Source organism: Bos indicus x Bos taurus, chromosome 7 (assembly GCF_003369695.1).
Source record: "Bos indicus x Bos taurus breed Angus x Brahman F1 hybrid chromosome 7, Bos_hybrid_MaternalHap_v2.0, whole genome shotgun sequence".
Taxonomy (NCBI): domain Eukaryota; kingdom Metazoa; phylum Chordata; class Mammalia; order Artiodactyla; family Bovidae; genus Bos; species Bos indicus x Bos taurus.
Window position 1 is genome coordinate 68,253,495 of NC_040082.1, and position 24,587 is coordinate 68,278,081.

Sequence of the window (24,587 nt, forward strand, 5' to 3'; positions counted from 1 at the left end):
GAGTATCTGGAGAAAGGGTAGCTCTGCCAACACCTGATTTCAGAACAATGAGGGAATACATTTCTGTTGTTTTGAGCCATTCATTTTGGTAGTTTGTTACAGAAGCCCTAGGTAACCAGTAGAAGTGGCCCCCTTCTACTCTGGAGGTGATTGTACACTTGGAATGTGGCTAGTTAGGCGGGAAATTGGAATGTTAACTTAAAGTACTTTAAACTCAAATAGCCCAAACCCCAGAGCTATCAGATTGCTCTCCTCTGCATTTTGCCTGCCCTGCACTCCCACACAACCACAGAATAGGATTCTTAACTCCTAGACAGATGTCCCTGAGTGGAGTCTGCCATTACTTATGCTCTAACTTCAGTTCCTTCCAACACTCTCACTTCTGCTTCCACTGCAGTTTACCCAGGCCTGTAGTTTCTCAACTTCTTTCCATCATTGCCCTTCTACAAGGGCCTTTTTAGACCCCTTTTCTTCCTATTGGCTCCTCTGTTGTGAAATTTTAATACCACTGTTATATTGCTTATTTGTACATAATAGTGTGTGGCCCTCTTTTGGAGGGCCACACACTATTGTGGTATATAAGATTTCTTCCCCCTTCCTCAAAAATGCTCCAATTACAAAACTTAAAAATTTGAAGATCTTACTGGTGATATGGCCACCATTGATAATGTATGTCCTAGCCCAGTGACTCTCAGCTGGTGGTGAATGTATTCCCCAGAGACATTTGGCAGTGTACCAAGACATTTCTGGCTGACACAACTGGGGGTGCTACTGGTGTCTAGAGGTCAGATACCAGAGCTGCAGAGCATGCTGAACAATGCACGGGGTTTGTCTCCCTCACCGCCACAACAAAGAATTATCTGACCTAAAATGTTAATGGTGCTGAGGTTGAGAAACTTTGCTAGACTCAGAAACTAGATAACTAAGGATAACCCTGTAGCCCCACATAGTTAAGTTTCTTGATGTGAGTAGGAACTCTGCGACATATCACCAAACAAAGAATTATTACAGAAGTTGGGAGAAGAGTGACACTTGGGAGAAATTTATATGAAGTTTGAAGTGAAGCACAACTATATGTAAACAGATCCTTGTCAGGTTTGGACTGTGAGGTGGACCGCCGAAATGACAAAGTTAAGATAGACGTGAATGCCTAAAATCTCATATCTACACCTTTGCTCCTAGGTTGGAGACTAAGGATATTTGTCTGCAAAGTGACTTAGATTTTTAAAGGCAAGTTTCTCACTAAGAAAGCAATAGTCATTCAACTTTATGACTGAAGAGATAACAAGTTTATTCCTACCCCAGGAGAAATGTTTCCTGTTAACTTTGCACCTGGTATTTATCTATGTCTTCTTTCCCAGCCTGATCAATGGTGGGAAGATTTTTCAAGCTCCATTAATGCTTCAACTGCTATAAACACACCTTTCTATCACGTTCCACGGGGAGTTCTTATCTTTCCAAATCATTGCTGATCAAGTTTAGAGTCTAGTTCTTGTCTCTTTAGTGGCTCACACCTTTACTGCTTTAGTTCTCTTGTCAGGTGACCTGCCAACATCTGCCTCTGGAATCATACAGGCACTAGAGCAGGGCTAGCAAAAACAAAACAAAAAAGCAAGCAAGCAAGCAAACAGAAGAACAAAATGAAAACCAAAAATGAACTCTCATATCTGTAGCTATATGCTACAATAAACTTATTATACTTATTTGAGCGCCAAGCTTAATTTGGCAATCTTTTTACTCCTTCTATTCTATCTTGGTCTGAGAAATCTCCCTGCCCAAAAGACTTAGCTACCTGTTATGAGACTCATCGATTAATTCATTTGTTCCATTCAGTCTTCAAATATGTGCTAACTTCTAACTATGTGTCAGATCTAATGGTGGTGTGAAGAAATTAAGTGCATACTATTTCTATCCTCAAGGAACTCAGAGTCCAGTAAGAGACTGGAGTTCAACAATCAAAAGATATAGCAACACACACTGTGTATATACCTGTTCAGGCTGGTTTCCTGTGTAAATTACAGTGATAGAATATGCATCAGTCAAAATGGGTCAGGTTTTGCTGTAGTAACAAACTCCACGATTTTCAGTAGCTTAACACTACGGACATATAATTTTATTTCTAATTATACTCCTTGTTGCCATGGAGTGGCAGGAAGCTCTGTCTCAAATTGAGCTTCCTCAGTCACTGCAGCAGGGGAAAGACAATGTGGCAAATCTTATACCACACAAATACAAAGGATCAAAGAGACTACTGCAAGTAACTATATGCCCATAAAATGGACAACCTGGAAGAAGTGAACACATTTTTAGAAAGGTACAATCTCCCAAGACTGAACCAGGAAGAAATAGAAAATATGTACAGGCCAATCACAAGTACTAAGTCCAGTACCAGATGGCTCCATAGGAGGGTTATATCAAACATCTAGATAAGAGTTAATACACATCCTTCTGACACTGTTCCAAAAATTGCAGAGGGAGGAAAACTCCCAAACTCATTCTTTGAGATCACCATTATCCTCATACCAAGCTCAGATAGAGATACCACATAAAAGAAAAGTATAGGTCGATATCACTGATGAACATAGATGCAAAAATCCTCAACAAAATAGCAGCAAACAGAATCCAACAACATGTTAAAAGGATAAAACATCATATTCAAGTGGGATTTATTCAAGGGATGTGAGGATATACACAAATCAATCATATTGGATTGATTCTTAAATGTCCCCCCAGATCACATTCTAATGGGTATATGGAGAAGGAAATGGCAACCTACTCCAGTATTTTTGCCTGGAGAATCCCCATGGACAGAGGAGCCTGGCACGCTGCAGTCCATGGGGTCGCGAAGAGTCGGACACGACTGAGCGACTTCACTTTCACTTTTCACTTTCATGCACTGGAGAAGGAAATGGCAACCCACTCCAGTATTCTTGCCTAGAGAATCCCAGGGATGGGAGCCTGGTGGGCTGCCGTCTATGGGGTCGCACAGAGTCGGACACAACTTACTTGATTTAGTAGCAACTTCAGGGGGCTGGAGCAGAGTAATCCTAGTATGTGCCTTGAAGGAGAGGAATTTTTGTGAAAAGGTTTAAGGTTTAATACAGACTAATATTTAGCAACATCAATAACTGTTTGAGCACTTGGACACTTTCTTGTTTCTTTTTTCTGGTAAGAAAAAAAGCTTTTAACTTTGTTAAAAAATTTTTTTTCTTTTCTTTTTTATTTTTAACTTTAAAATATTCTATTGGTTTTGCCATATATCAACATGAATCCGCCACAGGTATACACATGTTCCCCATCCTGAACCCTCCTCCCTCCTCCCTCCCCGTACCATCCCTCTGGGTCATCCCAGTGCACCAGCCCCAAGCATCCAGTATCGTGCATTGAACCTGGACTGGTGATTCGTTTCATATATGATATTATACATGTTTCAATACCATTCTCCCAAATCATCCCACCCTCTCCCTCTCCCACAGAATCCAAAAGACTGTTCTCTACATCACTGTCTCTTTTGCTGTCTTGTATACAGGGTTATTGTTACCATCTTTCTAAATTCCATATATATGCGTTAGTATACTGTATTGGTGTTAGTAGATGAATGGATAAGAAAGCTGTGGTACATATACACAATGGAGTATTACTCAGCCATTAAAAAGAATACATTTGAATCAGTTCTAATGAGGTGGATGAAACTGGAGCCTATTATACAGAGTGAAGTAAGCCAGAAAAAATGTTTTTAATAATGAGACTACACAAAGTGATAAGTAAAGAGACAGAACAGCACCTTACAAAGGAGACAATACAAAATGTCTAGGGATCAAGACCATCCCCGTGGAAAAGAAATGCAAAAAAGCAAAATGGCTGTCTGGGGAGGCCTTACAAATAGCTGTGAAAAGAAGAGAAATGAAAAGCAAAGGAGAAAAGGAAAGATACAAACATCTGAATGCAGAGTTCCAAAGAATAGCAAGAAGAGATAAGAAAGCCTTCTTCAGCGATCAATGCAAAGAAATAGAGGAAAACAACAGAATGGGAAAGACTAGAGATCTCTTCAAGAAAATTAGAGATACCAAGGGAACATTTCATGCAAAGATGGGCTCGATAAAGGACAGAAATGGTATGGACCTAACAGAAGCAGAAGATATTAGAAGAGATGGCAGGAATACACAGAAGAACTGTACAAAAAAGATCTTCACAGCCAAGATAATCACGATGCTGTGATCACTGACCTAGAGCCAGACATCCTGGAATGTGAAGTCAAGTGGGCCTTAGAAAGCATCACCACAAACAAAGCTAGTGGAGGTGATGGGATTCCAGTTGAGCTATTTCAAATCCTGAAAGTTGATGCTGTGAAAGTGCTGCACTCAATATGCCAGCAAATTTGGAAAACTCAGCGGTGGCCACAGGACTGGAAAAGGTCAGTTTTCATTCCAATCCCAAAGAAAGGCAATGCCAAAGAATGCTGAAACTACTGCACAATTGCACTCATCTCACACGCTAGTAAAGTAATGCTCAAAATTCTCCAAGCCAGGCTTCAGCAATATGTGAACCGTGAACTTCCTGATGTTCAAGCTGGTTTTAGAAAAGGCAGAGGAACCAGAGATCAAATTGCCAACATCTACTGGATCATGGAAAAAGCAAGACAGTTCCAGAAAAACATCTATTTCTGCTTTATTGACTATGTCAAAGCCTTTGACTGTGTGGATCACAATAAACTGTGGAAAATTCTGAAAGACATGGGAATACCAGACCACCTGATCTGCCTCTTGAGAAATTTGTATGCAGGTCAGGAAGCAACAGTTAGAACTGGACATGGAACAACAGACTGGTTCCAAATAGGAAAAGGAATACATCAAGGCTTTATATTGTCACCCTGCTTATTTAACTTATATGTAGAGTACATCATGAGAAACGCTGGACTGGAAGAAACACAAGCTGGAATCAAGATTGCTGGGAGAAATATCAATAACCTTAGATATGCAGATGATACCACCCTTATGGCAGAAAGTGAAGAGGAACTAAAGAACCTCTTGATGAAAGTGAAAGTGGAGAGTGAAAAAGTTGGCTTAAAGCTCAACATTCAGAAAACGAAGATCATGGCATCTGGTCCCATCACTTCATGGGAAATAGATGGGGAAACAGTGGAAACAGTGTCAGACTTTATTTTTTTGGGCTCCAAAATCACTGCAGATGGTGACTGCAGCCATGAAATTAAAAGACGCTTACTCCTTGGAAGGAAAGTTATGACCAACCTAGAGAGCATGTTCAAAAGCAGAGACATTACTTTGCCAACAAAGTTTCGTCTAGTCAAGGCTATGGTTTTTCCTGTGGTCATGTATGGATGTGAGAGTTGGACTCTGAAGAAGGCTGAGCACTGCAGAATTGATGCTTTTGAACTGTGGTGTTGGAGAAGACTCTTGAGAGTCCCTTGGACTGCAAGGAGATCCAACCAGTCCATTCTGAAGGAGATCAGCCCTGGGATTTCTTTGGAAGGACTGATGCTGAAGCTGAAACTCCAGTACTTTGGCCACCTCATGTGATGAGTTGACTCGTTGGAAAATCCCTTCCTCTGATGCTGGGAGGGATTGGGGGCAGGAGGAGAAGGGGATGACAGAGGATGAGATGGCTGGATGGCATCACTGACTCGATGTACATGAGTCTCAGTGAACTCCAGGAGTTGGTGATGGACAGGGAGGCCTGGCGTGCTGTGATTCATGGGGTCGCAAAGAGTTGGACATGACTGAGAGACTGAATTGAACTGAAGGTAAATATCTCACTGGACTGTTAATAATCTAGACCAATGCAGTTCAATAAAAATACAATGGGCTACATTTGTATTTTTAAATTTTCTACTAAGAAAAGTAAAAATAAACAGGTGAAATTAGCATTAGTAACACGTAGGCATACCTTTGAGATAGTTCCGTCTTGGTTTCAGACCATCAGAATAAAGCAAGTAGCTCAATAAAAGAAGTCACATAATTTTGGGAGAGTTCTCAGTGGATTTGATAGTTATAGTTACACTGTACTTTAAAAAAGTTATTGGAGTGTAGTTGCTTTACAATGTTGTGTTAGTATCCAGAGTATCAGTTCAGTTCAGTCGTTCAGTTGTGTCCGACTCTTTGCAACCCCATGAACTGCAGCACACCAGGTCTCCCTGTCCATCACCAACTCCCGGAGTTTACCCAAACTCATGTCCATTGAGTCGGTGATGCCATCCAGCCATCTCATCCTCTGTCATCCCCTTCTCCTCCTGCCTTCAATCTTTCCCAGCATCAGGATATTTTCAAATGAGTCAGCTCCTCACATCAGGTGGCCAAAGTGTTGGAGTTTCAGCTTCAGCATCAGTCCTGCCAATGAATAGTAAGGACTGATTTCCTTTAGGATGGACTGGTTGGCTCCCTTTGCTGTCTAAGGGACTCTCAAGAGTCTTCTCCAACACCAGAGTTCGAAAGCATCAATTCTTTGGCACTCAGCTTTCTTTATAGTCCAACTCTCACATCCTTACATGACTACTGGAAAAACCATAGTTTTGACTAGACAGACCTTTGTTGGCAAAATAATGTTTCTGCTTTTTAACATGCTGTCTAGGTTGGGTATAACTTTTCTTCCAAGGAGCAAGTGTCTTTTAATTTCATGGCTGCAGTCACCATCTGCAGTGATTTTGGAGGCCCCCCCCCAATAAAGTCTGCTATTGTTTCCACTGTTTCCCCATCTATTTGTCATTATGTGATGGGACCAGGTCAGCCTTTGACTGTGCGGACCACAATAAACTGTGGAAAATTCTGAAAGAGATGGGAATACCAGACCACCTGACCTGCTTCTTGAGAAACCTATATACAGGTGAGGAAGCAACAGTTAGAACTGGACATGGAACAACAGACTGGTTCCAAATAGGAAAAGGAATACATCAAGGCTTTATATTGTCACCCTGCTTATTTAACTTCTATGCAGAGTACATCATGAGAAACACTGGGCTGGTAGAAGCACAAGCTGGCATCAAGATTGATGGGAGAAATATCAATAACCTCAGATATGCAGATGACACCACCCTTATGGCAGAAAGTGAAGAAGAACTAAAAAGCCTCTTGATGAAAGTGAAAGAGGAGAGTGAAAAAGTTGGCTTAAAGCTCAACATTCAGAAAACGAAGATCATGGCATCTGGTCCCATCACTTCATGGGAAATAGATGGGGAAACAGTGGAAACAGTGTCAGACTTTATTTGTTTGGGCTCCAAAATTACTGCAGATGGTGACTGCAGCCATGAAATTAAAAGACGCTTACTCCTTGGAAGGAAAGTTATGACCAACCTAGATAGCATATTCAAAAGCAGAGACATTACTTTGCCAACAAAGGTTCATCTAGTCAAGGCTATGGTTTTTCCAGTGGTCATGTATGGATGTGAGAGTTGGACTGTGAAGAAGGCTGAGTGCCGAAGTATTGATGCTTTTGAACTGTGGTGTTGGAGAAGACTCTTGAGAGTCCCTTGGACTGCAAGGAGATCCAACCAGTCCATTCTGAAGGAGATCAGCCCTGGGATTTCTTTGGAAGGAATGATGCTAAAGCTGAAACTCCAGTACTTTGGCTACCTCATGCTAAGAGTTGACTCATTGGAAAAGACTCTGATGCTGGGAGGGATTGGGGTTAGGAGGAGAAGGGGATGACAGAGGATGAAATGGCTGGATGGCATCACTGACTTGATGGCTGTGAGTCTGAGTGAACTCCGGGAGTTGGTAATGGACAGGGAGGCCTGGCATGCTGCGCTTCATGGGGTCGCAAAGAGTCGGACACGACTGAACGACTGAAGTGAACTGAACTGATGGGACCAGGTGCCATGATCTTTTGAATAAATAGTCCAAAATTGAAAAAATAAAATAATTGATGAGGAAGTTGACTTAGAAGTGATAAGAAGTGGTGAAGGTCACAGATGGAACAGTCAAAGATTTTCTGAGATTGCCTTGTCTATGTCACAGCGGAGAGCAAGAAAGGGAGAGACACAGCTGGCTATATCACTACTTCCCTGTCCCTGGTGTGTGCTTTCCTGCACCCGAGGGCAAGGAGGTAGTCTGTAGGCACACTGCCAAAGTGACCAAGGGAATGAGAGTATCTGTGAGAAAATAGCTGAAAAAGGCCCTGCAGGGAGGTGTGGGTGATGTCCTAGGCTTGGGTAGATTAGGGGTGGAGTATCTGAAAGTGTAGAAATCCTGCCCTTCCATCTACCTATTGAGTATAGTCTCCCAGGTCTCTCTCCAGATAAAGAAGGGAGAAAGAAAGGCTGGAAAGGATCCTTGGAGGAAATGCCTCATGTGGAGTTATCAGACCTTTGATGGGATACCAGTTTTCAGCTCAAATCTTGGGGCTGCTACTACAGAGGGAAAAAGCAGTAAGAATTACCTGTTGAGGGCAGGTCCTTTACACTGACTGATAAGGATGAGAAAATGCCAGCTGGTAGGAAATTGGAGAATCTTTATGTCTGAACATTTTGAGGAGAAGTGTGGGGACCTGCTCAGAAACTGAGTTGATATGAAGATTATTTTAAGCTGAAGATATTTGACATTAACAGATTCAAAGAAAGAAACCTTCTCAGAGCTTCATTTATCTTACTAAAAGCAACAACTTCTGAGAAATGAGGCTACCATCAATTCTTTCTTTGGGGGTGGGCCTACTCTTAGGAAGAAGCTGAGAGGAAAAGTACTATAAATCACCTCTCCAGAGGAATATCAAGGCTATGAAGAAGATGGAAAGACGACTTACCATGGCATAAACAAACATTATCCTCAGAAAACTAAAAATAGAACTACTATATGATCCAGCAATCACAATTCTGGACATTCCCAAAGGAAATGAAATTAGTGTCTTGAAGAGGTATATGTACTCCCATGTTCACTATAGCCAAGATATGGAAACAATGCAAGTGTCCATCCATGCAGGAGAGAATGAAGAAAATGTGATTATCTATCTATGTATCTATGTATCTATCTATCACCTATCTAGTGAGTGATCTATTTATCATCCATCTGTTATCTATTATATGTGTATATAAGTATATGACCTATCATCTATCTGAGATATATATCTAAAAGCTTTATCTATCTAGGTCTCTATCTATGGGCTTCCCAGGTGACTTAGTGGTAAAGAATCCGCCTGCCAATGCAAGAGATGCAGGAGACACAGGTTTGATCCTTTGGTTGGGAAGATCCCCTGGAGAAGGACATGGCAACTGACTCCAGTATTCTTGCCTGGGAAATCCCATGGGAAGAGGAGCCTGGTAGGCTACAGTGCATAGGGTTGCAAAGAGTTGGACATGACTGAGCACACATGCACACACATAACACACATAACAAGATCCCTATCTAGATTATGTTCCTTATTATTTCTTCTGCTTCTTAAGTATAGGACTTATGATGAAGGATGCTTGGCATCTCTCATGTCTAATAGAGCTAGGCTTTCCCATGTCATTTGCCAAATAGTTCCTGCTGAGTCAGTTTTAAAATCTTCCCATTTTCATGTTTTCATACTCTATTAAAAGGAAAAAGCTTGTAGCTTACATCATAAATTGGAAATTCTATGATGTGTACTTTCTTAAATGCCAGTTCTAATTGGAGTTTGCCATTTTTTTCCATGTGGAGGTCAAATTCTCAAAACTACTTATAGTCCTCATGTTGTATTCTGGTGTGTACATTTTGGTGTGTTTAACCTAGTTTTCAGAAAGTATTTTTTTCCCTGGCATTCCAGCAGTATGGGGCTACACAGCCATTCCTGCCACACCATGAAAAAAGTCAACTCTTCCTGTCACTTTTGTGGTGTGAAATGTTGTTAATTAGAATTAGATTCACTGCAAGTGCCAGAAAACACAGTGGTTGATCAACACCATGATTTCAGAAACTCAATTTCCTTCCTTTATTGCTGTTCTGACATTCTCATTTCCTGGCTTCTGCCTTATATTCCAAGATGTCCACTGAAGCTTCATTTGTTATGACTTCATGTCAGCCAGAAGGAACGTGTGGTGGGGTGGAGAGGAATGTGACACAGCCCTTACATCTGAGGATCCTGCTGAATGGCTACATTTGTGCTTAAGGGCCACCATTCAGAGCTTAGGTACATAGCCATACCTAGCTGCATTGATAACTGGGAAATGTATTCTAGGCAGTGTCTGCTCAGTTGAAATTGGGGTATATTTACAAAGAAGAAGGTCAAACTTTATATCTTAATATAGCTTGCTCTCTGTAGCACAGGAAGGCATGAGTAGACAGTTTATCTTCCACTTGTCAGTTTTCAAAACTTGCCTATCTATTTGATGAGTGAGAGGTCAGACATATCAATAGCTGCAAATTATGGCTTTCTCCTTTGCTTGGGCAAGCACTAAGGAGTTAAAGATCATGCTTATAACGTACAGGGTTGGGAAATGTGGTGAAGAAGGGGATCCTGTTCTGGAATTCTGTGGTTGGATGAGATTATGAGATGTTTGCCTGCATATAATCCTTTGGAATAGAACTCACTCTCCCCTTAGTTAATTTCTTCTTGAGAAGCAAATGTGGTTAAAATGTTTGGGTGGAAACGTACTTCTCAATGATGTTCTTATCTCCCCCCCAACTTTTCTAATGAGTAATTTATAATTAGTTAAGCCATGATTCAGGATTCCAGGGTGGGGATCACCATGTACTTAGGTTTCCCTTTACCACACTGGGGGAAGGATGGAGGACAGAGGAAGTGGGATGGAGCCAGGTCACATCTTCCCAGGAAACATGCTTTCTGTCTGCCAGTCATTCCAGGCTGATACCCAGGATATGGGACAGAAGGACTTTTACACATGCAGGTGCCATTAGCACATGACACTTCTCTCTCCTGCTTTAGCAGTCTTTGCCTTCTCATAGCAGTGGAAGTCAGGTAGTTCTTGTCTGATCCTGGTGGGGGAAGCAACTGACAAAAGGAACAGTCTGGTAGTTGATTCTGGTCTTGATTTCTTCTGCTATACTGCTCACTCCTACTAAAGATGTCCCTGAAGCTGCTGGAAGCACAATGTGATCCTCACTGTGTATGACCAGAAGTGGAAGAAAAGGCTGGACTTTTTTCAATTTTTATTATCCAGCTTCGGTATAAAGGATGTAGATTGGGCTTTCAGGATGGATTTCTGGCCTCTGAAGACTTTTAGAGATGTCTTAAAATACATAGAGTGATTGGTGGCATCTCTTATGACAGTTGCATTATATAAGCAAAGATTTATGGTGGCAAAGTATGGTCTAATTTGGAGGTACAAGACTGCAAATCAGTCTCTATCCCTTCCTACCTCCCTGCCTTCCTGCTGCTTTCCCTCCTTTCTGCTTGTATTCTTCTTCTTTTCTTTCTTTTTGATACTTATTGAGGCATTATAATGTGCCAGGTGCAAAGTTAGGCACTGTGGTGAAGTCATGGAGACTCCCTGATCTCATGTACTGTGAAGAGACAAACTTAATCGAAGAAATAAAGGCTAGGAAGGATATGGGACATATCTAAAAGAACTTGACTTAGTTTGGAATTATGGAGAAGAATTCCTTGAAGAGATGATACCTGGGCTAAGGAAGGAAGGATTCTAAGCATAGAGGAGAAAGCAGCATCCCAGGCAGAGGAATAGCTCTGGAAATGACCTGGAAGGAAGAAGGAGCAGAGGAGCAGGATTAAGGATAAAGAAACATGAGATGAAGCCAAGACCACCAGACCGTCCAGGGCTTTGTAAGCAATGGGAAAGATTATTTATTTTACCTGAGTGCATTAATTCATTCACATAGTGATTATTCAATATTTAATAAATGCCAACTATGTGTCAAGTGCAAAAAGAACATTTGTTCTCATGGAGCTTACCTTATAGTTGAAGACAGATGGTAAAAAATATATGTATGTAAAAATATATCATGTATCAGATGATGACATGTGAAGGAACAATGGCAATTGCTAAAACAATTTAAGGGGAGGTTATGGGGTGAAGTCGGTGGCATGGGGTTAGATTTGTGTTTAGAAATCTCGTTGGCTACATCTCGAGGAAAAAAACCTGTGATTTTGTACATGAGGTGTTTAAGAATGGGGGCAAGGAGACCTGCTTGGAAATTCCTGACTCATCTACATATCTTTAGACTACGGTAGTGGTAGCTGCAACCCTAAGGGAATACACCTTGTGGGAAGGTAAGCATTTACAGTCAAATGCACTGTCCTGAGGACTTTGTGAGAGACTGAATGAGTGGCGATGCACACCTACCGACCTGGTGAGACATTCGCTCAATTACCTGACATGAAAGTGAGATCATGACTTTATGTCTTGGCATGATGAATTTGAGGTACCTTTGAAACATCCAGTGGGGTGTAATATGGAGTTGGGTGTGAAAAGTCTTGTAGGAGATATCTGGCTAGCTTATAAATATATGACTGAGTTTGGTGTCAGGTGGTAACTGAAGTCATGGCCATGAATTAGAGTGATAAGAGAGGGTGTGGATTGAGAAGGGGTAGGCACCAGGTTCTGAGGCACTCATCACTTAATAGGAAGCGGTGGGCCAGAAGAGAGATTTTCAAGGAGGAACCAACAACAGTGTCAACATTGGTTAAGGCAAGAAAATGTTCTTTAGCTTTATCTGTTGATTCAACAGGTATTTATTGATGGATCCTGTGCCCGTCATTCTTCTAGAATCAGAATTAAGAATCAAAGCCTCTGTACTCCCATACATTCTAAAGGGAAAAAGAAGTATGGAATACACAAATGAAGTTAGAAAAAGATGATGGAGTGGGAATGACATTTTGGACAGGGTGGCTGGTGTAGGAATCCCTAAAAGGTCACATTTGAGCAGTTCCTAAATGAAGTGAAGGCAGAAACCATGCAAAAATATAGGGGGAAGTGCCCAGGCATTGAGATCTCTGCGTTGAAGGACCTTAGGTGGGATTGTGCTTAGGAATTTTGGGCAACAGCCAGAGAGTTATTGTGGCTGGAGAAGAATAAAGGAGATGTTTGGGGAAATAGCCAGCAATGAAGGCCCTTTGAAGAGAAGGGAAGCCCTTGGACACTCAGTGACATGGAGATGATGAGTTATTGCTGCTTCAGACAAGGGATGGATGGAGAAGCTGGCCTGGAGTTTGTTGAGGTGGGGAAGGTGAGCGGAGAGTGTACACAAACTATCTGGACATCTCTTTGAAGTGTGGGAGCTGGAAGGGAATGAGGAGAGCACCTTTCACTTCTCTGTATGTGGATTTGAGACTGCTCATTCTGGAACACAATCCTAGAATGGGCATTTGGAGCTACAGGCTCATCTTAGAGGTGAGGCTCCTTCTCTCCTGGGTCTTAAACAGTCCTACCTACCCCACACTTCCCTATAACCTTCTTCATTGCTCCTGTTACTTCCTTGTTCCTGAGGCTGTAGATGACAGGATTCAACATGGGTGTGAGGACTGTATAGAAGACAGATACTACGTCATCCTGGCCAGGAGAGTGGTAAGATGCAGGTAACATGTAAGTGTAGACAAGGGGCCCATAGAAGAGGTTGACGACTGCCAAGTGGGAGGAGCAGGTGGCTAGGGCCTTCTTACGCCCCTCCACAGAGTGCATCCGGAGCACAGCCGCGAGGATTAAGGCATAGGAGGTGGTGATGAAGGCAATGGGCACCAGGAGGACCACCACACCCGTCACAAAGAGCACCTGCTCATAGGCAGCCGTGTCAGCACAGGCCAACCTCAACAGTGAAGGCACCTCGCAGAAGAAGTGTGCAATCTTCTGTGAGCCGCAGTAGGGGAACTGCAGGGTCAGCACAGTCTGGATGGAGGCGTTGAGTGACCCTCCCAGCCAGGAGGCAGCCACCAGGAGCAGGCAGGTCTGGCGACTCATGAGCAGTGGGTAGCGCAGAGGATTACAGATGGCCACGTAGCGGTCATAGGCCATGAGGGCCAGCAGAATGCACTCTGTAGCCCCCAGGAACATGAAGAAAAACATTTGTGCCCCACAGCCTCCAAATGAGATGCTTATCCATCCAAAGAGGAAGCCTGCTATCATCTTGGGAACAGTGACTGAGGTGAAGAAGATGTCCAAGAAGGATAGCTGGCTGAGGAGGAAGTACATGGGTGTGTGGAGCCGGGCATCTGCCCAGATCAGGAGGACCATGGCAGTGTTGCCGGCCATGGCGAGTGTGTAGATGACCACCACCATGCTGAAGAGGAACAAGTGCATCCGGCTCTCATTAAAAAGGCTGGTGAGAACAAAGCTAGTGGAGGAGGAATGGTTCCAGGTCCTTCTGACTGCCTCCTGCTGAACTTCACTGTGGGGAGGAAAGTGAACCGGCTCACCAAGGACTCAGAAGCGTCCACTCTGAGTCAGAGAGAAGGTGATAGATGAAGAGCAGAAAGTGACTGGCAAGGCTGGCTAAGGGGCTGTGGGAGTTCTTCCTAACAGTCTTGCAGATTGCTATAGGGTCGACATTTTTTCACAATGAAAAACTACTATAACAGGCATGGTATTCAGCCAAAGCAGTGTTCAGAGGGGAACTTACACTCAAAATGCAAATGTTATAAAAGAGGAAAGACAAACCAATGACCAAAGTTTCCATCTCAAAAAGTTAGAAAAGGAACCACAGTGCACTAGAACACCTTATGTTTTTATAAAAATATACTTAGCATCCTTAGCAATATTTCCAGTGAATAAATAGGCACACAGGAAAAAAATTATAAAAAGGAAACATTTACTCTAATGCTTAGTCTGAGGAGTAGATCCACACCTATATGAATTATATGGTTCAAAATTCTTATTTTCTGCCTGCCAATGTAGGAGATGTAGGATACACGAGTTTGATCCCTGTGTTGAAAAGTTCCCCTGGAGGGAGAAATGGCAACTCACTCCAATATTTTTGCCTGAAAACCCCCAATGGACGGAGAAGCCTAGGAAGTACAGTCCCTGCGGTGGCAAAGAGTCAAACACGACTGAGTGACTGAGCACACACACACATTTTTATGTACTTGGGTATCCATGTGATGCATTTCTCTTAGAGATAGACGAGAGCCTGTGACTGTGGCAGACAAAGTGTGCTTTATCAGCTAGCAGAGCCATGCATGGCCATGTTTCTCTTGTCACTTTGTCCCTCAGGAGTCCCAGATACATTCATTGTATTCAGAGCTTATAATCGTTTTTTACATGGGTTTCTGGAAGTATGTTGTTCTCATCTTCATAACTGTCACCTCGTTTAAATGGTTTCCCTATAGCTAAGTCTTATTATCTTAGTAAGAAGATCCCTTTTAAATTTTTGATAGTAAATGGTCTTCGCGCTAAGTATAAACCTGTAGATGCCATGGTAGGAGTAAGTAAATCAGTTTCAATGTTTCTCTTAGGAAGGCTCTGAGGCTTTAAAGTTCTCTCTTGTTAAATTACATTTATTCAGGCAAAGTCAATTTCAGTCAATGTCAAGCTATGATGGCAAAGATGTCATCCTAAGGCAATTTTAAAAAGTGTAGACAAGGGTCAAACTCAGACTGCTTATTCTGCTATAAGTGAGCCTGCAGGGAGCTGCCCACCAGACAAATTACTTGAAATTTTGAGTTTTTCTGGATTCTTAGTTCCAAATGTCCCAAATCCTAGGAAATGACTTGAATTCTGGCTTGTATCTCCAGTCTTGAGTTTGATAGCAAGTGACTTAAATGAAGAGATTGAAAAGAAATGAATTGAACTGCCTACTGTCCTATTATGAGCTAAGAATATGGGAGAATTTTGGAGCTGGTGGACACCACTGGGTCACCAAGACTGGGCTGGAGGCACCACAAATTTCAGAGGCATGCCAGAGATGTGACAAATTATAGCCTTTATTTGTATGTCCTTCAGAATCACTAGCAGGGCTGTACAATCTATTACAAATTTACAAGTTTACAAATTAAGGGCAAGCAGTAATTTACAATGCATGGGTTCCCAATGTGTCCCAAGTCCCCTTAGTCGTGTCCCTTTGCAACCCCATCGACTGTAGCCCACCAGGCTCCTCTGTTCATGAGATTTTCCAGGCAAGAATACTGGAGTGGGTTGCCATGCCCTTCTCCAGGGGATCTTCCTGACCCAGGGATCGAAACTGCATCTCATGTCTCCTGTATTGGCAGGCAGCTTCTTTACTGTTAGGGTCACCTGGGAAGCCCATATAATCTATGGTAAATCTGTATGTCCTGTTTTCCTGAATCTAATCCCTGGGAATGGGCCCTGAGCACCTGTGCTTCTGAAACCTCCCAGGCTACTCTGATGTGTGATCTGAGTTGAGACCCACTGCCCACATCTCATGGTTAAATGTGTAAAGGAACTTAGAAGACACAGCTTGCCTTGGGTCTCACTGTATATCACAAGGAAAGCCTTTCCTCAGTGTTTGTGCTGGCTCATCCTGCTAAACCATAGGGCTCTTCTAATCTATGGCTTTAGATTTCCACCATTTCCAGGCTGCTTACACTGGACACACACAGATCCCTTGCAATTGAATCAAATATACTCAGAGTATAGCAGGTCTTGCTCCCACAGCCTGTCTCTGAAGCTGAACATGAGAAGTTAACACTGTTAAACCCAAACAGTCAAGATGAGCTTTTAGTTAAGATATAACACACTGCATCTATTTTCTCTGTTTTACAATGCTTTGTTTTCTTGATGGCTCACAGGACAGGAAGAACTGCTCCTCTTGAGGGTTAGCCAATTCTTATACATAGTAAACATCTTGCCTGGGAGAATGAATCTGATGTGAAAACCAACCATCTGCCTCCAAATATCAGGATTCTGGAGTCCAGGACACTATTCCTACGACCTGAATCACCATCGGGCCATGTCCCAGACAATGAGAGATTACCCCTGTCGCCCAGAGCCTCCTGATATTACTATTCAAGGTAATCCTACACTTTCTCAGTTGCTTACCCTGCCTCACTCAATTCTTCCCACAAAACCCAGTGAACGCATAAGGCTTTGACTTATGCATTCCTCTCACTCCTCCTGCCTTCTGACCAACCTTAGTTCTTTCCTGCATGGTCTTATATAGTGTGGCATTTTCTCTCCCCATGGGAACTGTGAAAAACAATCTTTTTAATGGCGATGATCTCCTGATCTGTTCTTCCCACCATTCCTTCAATAAAAGTAAGATCTCAGGTATATTTAAAAAATTCCCTTAAAGAGTGTTTTCTCATGTTGTCCCTGTTTTGGCATCTTGCAGGCACAGCTTGCATTGTTTGGCATCTCACATGGCTCAGCCTCCATAGATTTTACAGCTGTAAAACATTCCCATTTTTGCAATGGGAAAGCAGCATGAGCCTTGGTCAATATATTTTTTATTTTCTAGGTCAGATCCCAACTTTTTCTCAGTGTTCTAGAGTAGGCTTTCTCAACCTGGGCACAACTGGCACTTTAAGGCGGTCACTGCTGAGGGAGGGTGCTGTCTTATGCAGTACAGGGCACTTAGCAGTATCCTGGACTCTTCCATTAGATGCCAGAAGCATTTGCTCTCCGTTGTGGCAAACAATAGTGCAGACATTGCGAAACTGTCCCCGGTTGGGAAACTCAGCACTAAAATTCTACTATCAGTTACCTTTCTTTCCATTCCCGCCCATTCCTCTAAGGCAAATGAAAAATAAGAACTCACATGTGTAGAACCTGCAATAATGCAGATATGATAGAATGTCTTTTGCAGGTTTTACCCAGTTTAAGCCATTGTGCTTAAGGAATTAGTCTCTGAAGTCAGGCAGCTTAGTCCCAAGCTTCAACTCCACCATTTCCTAGCCCTGTGACTTGGACAAGCTACTCAGCCTTAGGCTCCTTATCTCAAAAATTGTTGGAACTATTGAGAGTTTTAAATAATTAGTACACATTTAGTGCTCTTTGGTAATAGTCTTGGCATTAATAGCAGCTGAAACTTAAATAGCACATTCTTTCTGCCTATTACAATTTTTATAACCTTATCTTCCTGTAAAATGGATCATAAAACTCAGTTCTCAGGGTTATTTCAAAATGTTGAGTAAGAAAAATGTTGAGAGTGTGTCTTTTGCATAATACATATTCAATAAATGTTAGAACTCTTCCTTTCCTCACTTAAGCAAATTAGTTTTGCAAAATAATCACATAGTCAATACATGTACCTGCAAAGAGCCGCTAGTCTCTTCCACTTGGAGATTTACTTTCCAAGGTTTTCCTCTCAGAAACCTTGGAGGGGGTTCTGTTTGTTGTGATAGGATGGGCTTCTTCACTGCACACAGAATCTCCCATCTTGGTTGAGAGTTACCTGTAGTGACTGACTCTGTCCTTTCCTTCTTTGCACAGAATGTGGTTCACTATCGGCAATGTTTGTAGGATGTGTGGTGAGTATCTGAAAGAAACACACACTTATCCACAAAACACTATTACCTCTATGGCCTTCCTTTGGCACAGCCATCTGAATTTAGTGTCTGCTCTGTGGGGCTGTGCATGAGTACCTGCACCCAGAGATGCTTCTTTGGTTGTCCTGACACTGTTCATTATTTTTTCATGACTGTTTCTCAGTATTGACACAGATATCTGCAATGCAGTGTACGCAGTGAATGTGTGATGTGTGTGTGTCTCAGAATAATTCAGGGTGATTCTTTTTCTTTCAAGCTGTTCCATGGAGGAAGAGGATATTATTTTTCTATTCTTTCATCTTCTAGCTTACCTAGATCTGAAGTAGCACCCAGCAAACATTAAAGAATTACCACAATGAACAACAACAAAGAAATCCTCAGTGTAAATGGTCATTTCATGGTGTTGGCTAAATATAGCCTAAGGCTTTGTTTTCTCCCTTATGATTTTTCTGCACTGATATGATTTTTTTTATTCCCTTGCAGTGTGACTGATTTTTCTTTTTCTTTTTATAAAGAACAGTCCTGGATTTTACAATTTAAGAGGTCTCATTTTTGGAGATGAGTGGTGTAAACAAACAAACAAACAAAAACAACTTCCAGTTAGAGATTTTAAATGCTGCAAAGTTTTACATGAAGGGAGTTGTAGAATTGCCTTTTATCACTTATGGGGCTGCATAAATGGAGGTAAAAGTTTTAAATTACTTCCCCACCTCTCCATCTCCCATTTCATCCCCCTACTCACCTCACATTGTCCCAATCTGCAGTTTCCATCAGGAGTCTCAGTCTCTTGTTGACTTTTTTCCTCCCTAGGCTCCAGGCTGAGGTTCAGAAACCAGGGCAGGTCCTTTGTGGAGTCCACCTAGAGAATCTGAAAGCTGAAGCTTGAAATCCACCTCCTTTCAACAGGGCATGCCAAAAGGCTTCCTGCTTGCCCCCTAGAGCCCTGTCTTTGCAAAACTTATCATATCGACCTTTACCATGATTAGTGTGAGCTGTTGCCTGTTCCTAGTGCTCCTTCCAGTTTCAGAGTGCCATGACTGGAAAGCTTTTGTAACTACATTTGCCCCATTTTCTCATCCACAGATGCAAGGATTGCACAGTCCGACGTAGGCCCATTCTCCTGATTTAGCTGTGCTGTTGAGACTTGTAGGATGTATGTCCTGAGAAGATATAAACTGCTTAACCCCACATTACAAAGAAGGTAATGATATTTAGAGTAATGGTTTCCAAATCTGTCTACACATCAAAATTATCTGGGTAGCTTCAAAATACCAGTGCCTGTGCCTCATCCCCAGAAGTGGAGATTGATTTGGTCTGGAATACAGCTGGATTGTTGGAAGGTGGTGGCTCAGAGGGTAAAGCCTGAAATGTGGGAGACCTGGGTTCAATCCCTGGGTCGGGAAGATCCCCTAGAGAAGGAACTGGCAACCCACTCCAGTATTCTTGCCTGGAGAATCCCATGGATGGTGGAACCTGGTGGGCTACAGTCCATGGGGTCACAAAGAGACATGACTGAGCGACTTCACTTTCACTTTTCACTTTGAATAAAATACTTTAAATAATACTTTCCAGGTGTTTCTAATCTGCAGACAAATCTGAAAACCACCGAATTAGGGATTTCACAAACATGCCAGATATGCCAACAGCTGGCAGCCAGATCTCCTTAGACCAGAGGTGGTCCCTGGATCAGCAGCATCAGTCACTGTCAAAATGCAAATCCCCAGGGCCCACTTCAGACCTATCCAATTAGAAATGTTGGGTGGTGGCTCAGAAGTCTGTTTTCACAAGCCCTTCAGTTGGTCTCATTTTGCTAAAAATTGAAAACCACTGCTGTAGCCCAGAGGTTCTCTGTAATCCAGAGGGTGATTTTGCCCCCCCAGGGGACACATGTCACTGTCTGAAGACATTTTTGGTTGTTACAACTAGAAGGAAGAGTGCTAATGGCATGTAGTGGGAAGAGGTCAGGGTGCTGCTGAACACGGGTACACAGGGCAGCAACCCCTGCAACAGGGAATTAACCAGCCCCCAAATGTCCATAGTGCCAAGAGCAGGAAAACTTCTACTGATCGTTCTGATTTCCTGGGTGATTTTTACCCAAATGTATGTTCCCTAATGGTATTCCTATAACAAGTTCCATGGAGCAATATGATGAACAGTGCATGTTATGGCAGCTGAATGAGGCTGTTGAGTGGTTAAGTGAATGAAGAAGACCACCACTCATGACAGAAGTAAAGGGATGGACCAAAGCTCATCCATTTGACTAAAGGAGATGCTTTTGAAGCAGTGAAAATTCACACCTATTTAGAGCATCAAAACAACCTCAGCCTGGGTTTTATGGGATGCAAACAAACATGGTCAGGCATTTCCCAAGCAGTGGGCAGCTTGGCACAAACAGCTAATTGCACTGATGAATATTTGAGGTTGTTTGATACACACCAAAACATTGGTAAGTGTGGTTACTCTATAACACAGGGATGGAATTGGGCTTCCATGGATGTAGTTCAGGATTCGTGAGGGAAAAACTGCCACTCTTGCCATCGGCCTCATTTATGGACAAACTGTCTACAGTTCTGCTGATTTGTTTGATGCTCTGTAATTGTGGCCAAAATCTAAACTTGGGGTCAGGGAGACAATGAATGACTAATTTGTGAGCAGTATCACCACCTGTTGAGAGAGGTCAGGGAATAGTGATGGTGAGAGGAGAGGTAAGCTTGCTGGGATTTCTCAGCCAACAAGAGTTTACAAGCCATCTGTAGACACACATGGCTTTAATATTTCTACCTACCAGCTTACTGTGTGCCAGGATTGGGCTCAGTGTGCTAAATGCATATATTCTACATAGGCTTTGTTATATGTGTTTTACAGGGTAGAAAGCCAAGATTCAGACATGGCAGATGCCAGGCTGATAGGTTCAACTCAGTCTGACCTGAAGCCACTACTTGTGGCACCGAGCCATTTTGTTTAGACAGCTTTCTGACTGCTCTCTGAAATCTCACAGCTCCAAAATTTGTGTGTGACTGGTCACCAAATGCCAGCCTAAATTCAAGTAATTACTTTTAGAAATGTCAGTTGGTGTACTTTAACCTTGAGCCAAGAGTAGTAGTAGCAGTGTTAGTGGCTAAGTTGTGTCCAACTATTTGTGACCCCATGGACTGTAGCTTGCCAGGCTCCTCTGTCCATGGGATTCTCCAGGCAAGAACACTGGAGTAGATTGCCATTCCAACAGACTCTGCTCAAATAAAACCTGAGTGGATCTATCCTAGAGAATGTTCTATAACCAAACCACTTTTTTCTACATCTGAAACTAACATAATATTGTAAATCAACTATACTGCAATTAAAAAAAAATTAAAATACCTAGGTAGAAACATCAAAAGAAACTGCTTACATATGGGCAGGAGGAAAGAAGGTGGAGGGTGACTAAGACCTCCTAGTTCTCCTCCAGACCAGAACTTTAACAAAGTCCCCATGGTTAATGAATGTAGAATGAGGTGGATTATAAGAAGGTTGTCCTGGAAGAGAAGGCTGTTTATTTCTGAAATAGCTGATTGAGGAAGATTGTGACTTTCCATCCTTCGGGATATTTTTACATATTGGTGTGTAGGTTCCTTACCTGTGCAGAGTCCCTGCAGTTGGACAGGATGAATTTTCCAAAACTGAAAGCTTTAATTCTCTCCTTGTTGGCTCCTAAATATTTCCTGTTTATTTTTTATTTTATTTTTCTTTTTGACATGTAGGCAGTTAAGTGGCTTCAGAAGGAAGATACAATCTATATTGAAAAGAATTGTAAGTAAGAGCAAATGTCAAGATCTGGGATAAAGTTCATGGTTTCTGGACATGGGGGGCCTCTCTGAAACACACACACACACACAAATATTTTCTTAGCCATGATGCAGTGTCTTCAGGGCCTTCAGGGCCCCCACACTATTGTTTCAAACCTTTATATACACAGGGTACTTGTGGAGCAGGCTTGGGAATTGCTGGTTAGATCAGCGCAGCATCATTTTGGTGTCTGAGGGAAACTGCTCCCTAGTCAGCAATTAGAGATATAAAGAAGCATCTTTTCTCCCTTCCTGCCTCCCTTCCTTCCTTTCTTCAAAATATTTACTAAGTTACTGGGGTTACAGCTGGGTTTTTTTTTTTGGTCCTATTGTTCTGAAAATGAAAAGTAAAAGTGTTAGTCAATCCGTCGTGTCTGATTCTTTGCTACCCCATGGCCTGTAGTCCACCAGGCTCTTCTGTCCATGGAATTCTCTAGGCAAGAATACTGGAGTGGGTAGCCATTCCCTTCTCCAGGAGATTTTTCCAACCCAGGGATAGAACCCAGGTCTCCTGCATTGCAGGCAGATTCTTTACCATCTGAGCCACCACAGAAGCCCTGTTGTTCTAATGGGTTTTTATTCCTCAGTTCTGAAAGGAATCAGAATGGGAAGCAAGCTAATTATTCTATCTCCCATTTTATATTAGATACAACCTATTTAATTTAACTTTATCCTTGTAGTAATCTTATCATGTAAGTAAATAGATCATTGTTTTACACATGAAGAAACAGAAATTCAGTTAATTAGCTTAGTGCTTAAGGTCATCTGCCCAGGAAGTGTCAGCTAGGGTGTAAACCAGGTCTAGATTTTGGTGAAGCCTATGATCTTTGTCTACATGCAGCCAGCATGTGCTATGTGTAATCTTCCAAACCCAGATTAATATGAGGGAATTTAGGTAAAGTTAACATGAATGGACTCCCATAATGTGGCTGTTTGGTGGTTATGGCTACACAGGTCTATTAATGTGCACTTTGTCAACATTACTTTTAAGTGAGAAATGGAATAATATTGTTTTATTTTTTTAAAAGTATATGGCCTTTGTCCTGTTCCATTGTCATATTTTCATTTATACTTAAAGTGCTATTGGGATCACCATAGCCAAGACTATAGAGTATTTTTCTTTGGTATGCTTTCTCTATTCCCTTGTATTCCTTTCTACCCCACTGTGGCTTTTCTGTCCTCAGCTTCAGCCATCTCTCCAATCTCCATCATCATGGCCTAACCTTAGATCCAAGGATCCTCAGATTCAAGTATTCATCATCATGACATAATCTCATCATGTCAGTGCAACAGAACAGACCAACAGTGTTTCATACATGCTCTCTGCCCAGGGATTTATTGGTGTGTATCACATTCAGTCCCCCTTGAATGAATAATCCACATATACATGACTCGTGTAACGCTGGTCTGCAGCTAAAGTCAGGGAAATCCCCATTTACTGCTTTGTACTTGATTCTCTGTGGTTTTTCTTCTCTCGAATGTGACTGCTCTCATTGTTTATCTAACAATACTTATTAAGTATCTCCAAGGCTGTGCTTGTACCGAATGAAAGTGTTTAGTCGCTCAGTTGTGTCGGACTTTTTACGACCTCATGGACTGTAGTCTGCCAGGCTCCTCAGTCCTTGAATTCTCCAGGCAAGAATATTGGAGTGGGTTGTCATTCTCTTCTCCAGGAGATCTTTCTGATCCAGGGATCGAGCCTGGGTGTCTCCTGCATTGCAGGCAGATTCTTTACCATTTGTGCCGCCAAGGAAGGCTTGTACTGAGGGAGGTATGGACTGTTTCTTTGAGCTGTTCTAGTTCTGCAGGGATCATAACACAATATGCCGAGGGGTCATAAGATCCAGTTCTCTGCATAAGACAATTCAAAGTACCTGGGGTACCTGGGCTGTTATGGTGCCTTCCAGAGTCTAATTGGGCTGATAATAAAAATGAGCTTATGGCTAGCCATAGTCTTTTAAAAACTTGTGCATACTTAAGGTGCATACTTGATGACTTATGTAGCACTGTGAAATAATCACCACAATTAAGCTTATTAATCATTATGCATCACCTCACGTAATTAATCTTTTTTTTTTTAGTTGGCATACACAGGATCTACCTCAAAAGGCAAATTTTATCTTGACCATGTTATACATTAGATTTCTAGAACTTACTCATCTTGCATAACTGAAACTTTGTACCCCTTGACCAGCATCTCCCCATTTCTCCTTCCCCCTCATTCTATGCCCTATGATCTCATTGCTGAGTATTTAGCCAAGGAAATTGAAATCAGAATTTGAAGAGACACCAATGTTCTCATGTTCATTGTAGCATTCTATATAGTAGCCAAGATATGGAAACAGCCTAAATATCCATTAATGGATGCATGGATAACGAAAATGTGGCTTATGTGTACAATGGAATATTATCCAGCTATAGTCTTGCTTACTCTCATTTGCTTTTAAATTC

General features: G+C 42.1%; 1 protein-coding gene across 1 annotated transcript; it reads right to left on the reverse strand.

Moving 5' to 3' along the window:
- Positions 1 to 1,508: 1,508 nt before the first annotated feature.
- LOC113896271 (olfactory receptor 2Z1-like) lies at positions 1,509 to 23,416 on the reverse strand. The gene is made up of 5 exons (XM_027548506.1): positions 23,360 to 23,416; positions 18,222 to 18,305; positions 17,333 to 17,484; positions 13,313 to 14,261; positions 1,509 to 1,589 (listed from the first exon to the last, which is right to left on the reverse strand). Exons 1-5 carry the CDS (start codon positions 23,414 to 23,416, stop codon positions 1,509 to 1,511), a joined length of 1,323 nt encoding a protein of 440 aa, XP_027404307.1.
- Between the last annotated feature and the right edge of the window lie 1,171 nt (positions 23,417 to 24,587).

Excerpts from the sequence above, each read along its gene's own strand:
- LOC113896271 (XM_027548506.1), bottom strand. The coding sequence starts at position 23,416 with ATGATGAGATTATGTCATGATGATGAATACTTGAATCTGAGGATCCTT. Across the intron at positions 18,306-23,359 it reads TGAGGATCCTTGGATCTAAG|ATACTCACCACACATCCTAC; the intron begins GTTAGGCCATGA and ends TGTTTCTTTCAG. Across the intron at positions 17,485-18,221 it reads GACAGAGTCAGTCACTACAG|TTTCGCAATGTCTGCACTAT; the intron begins GTAACTCTCAAC and ends AACCGGGGACAG.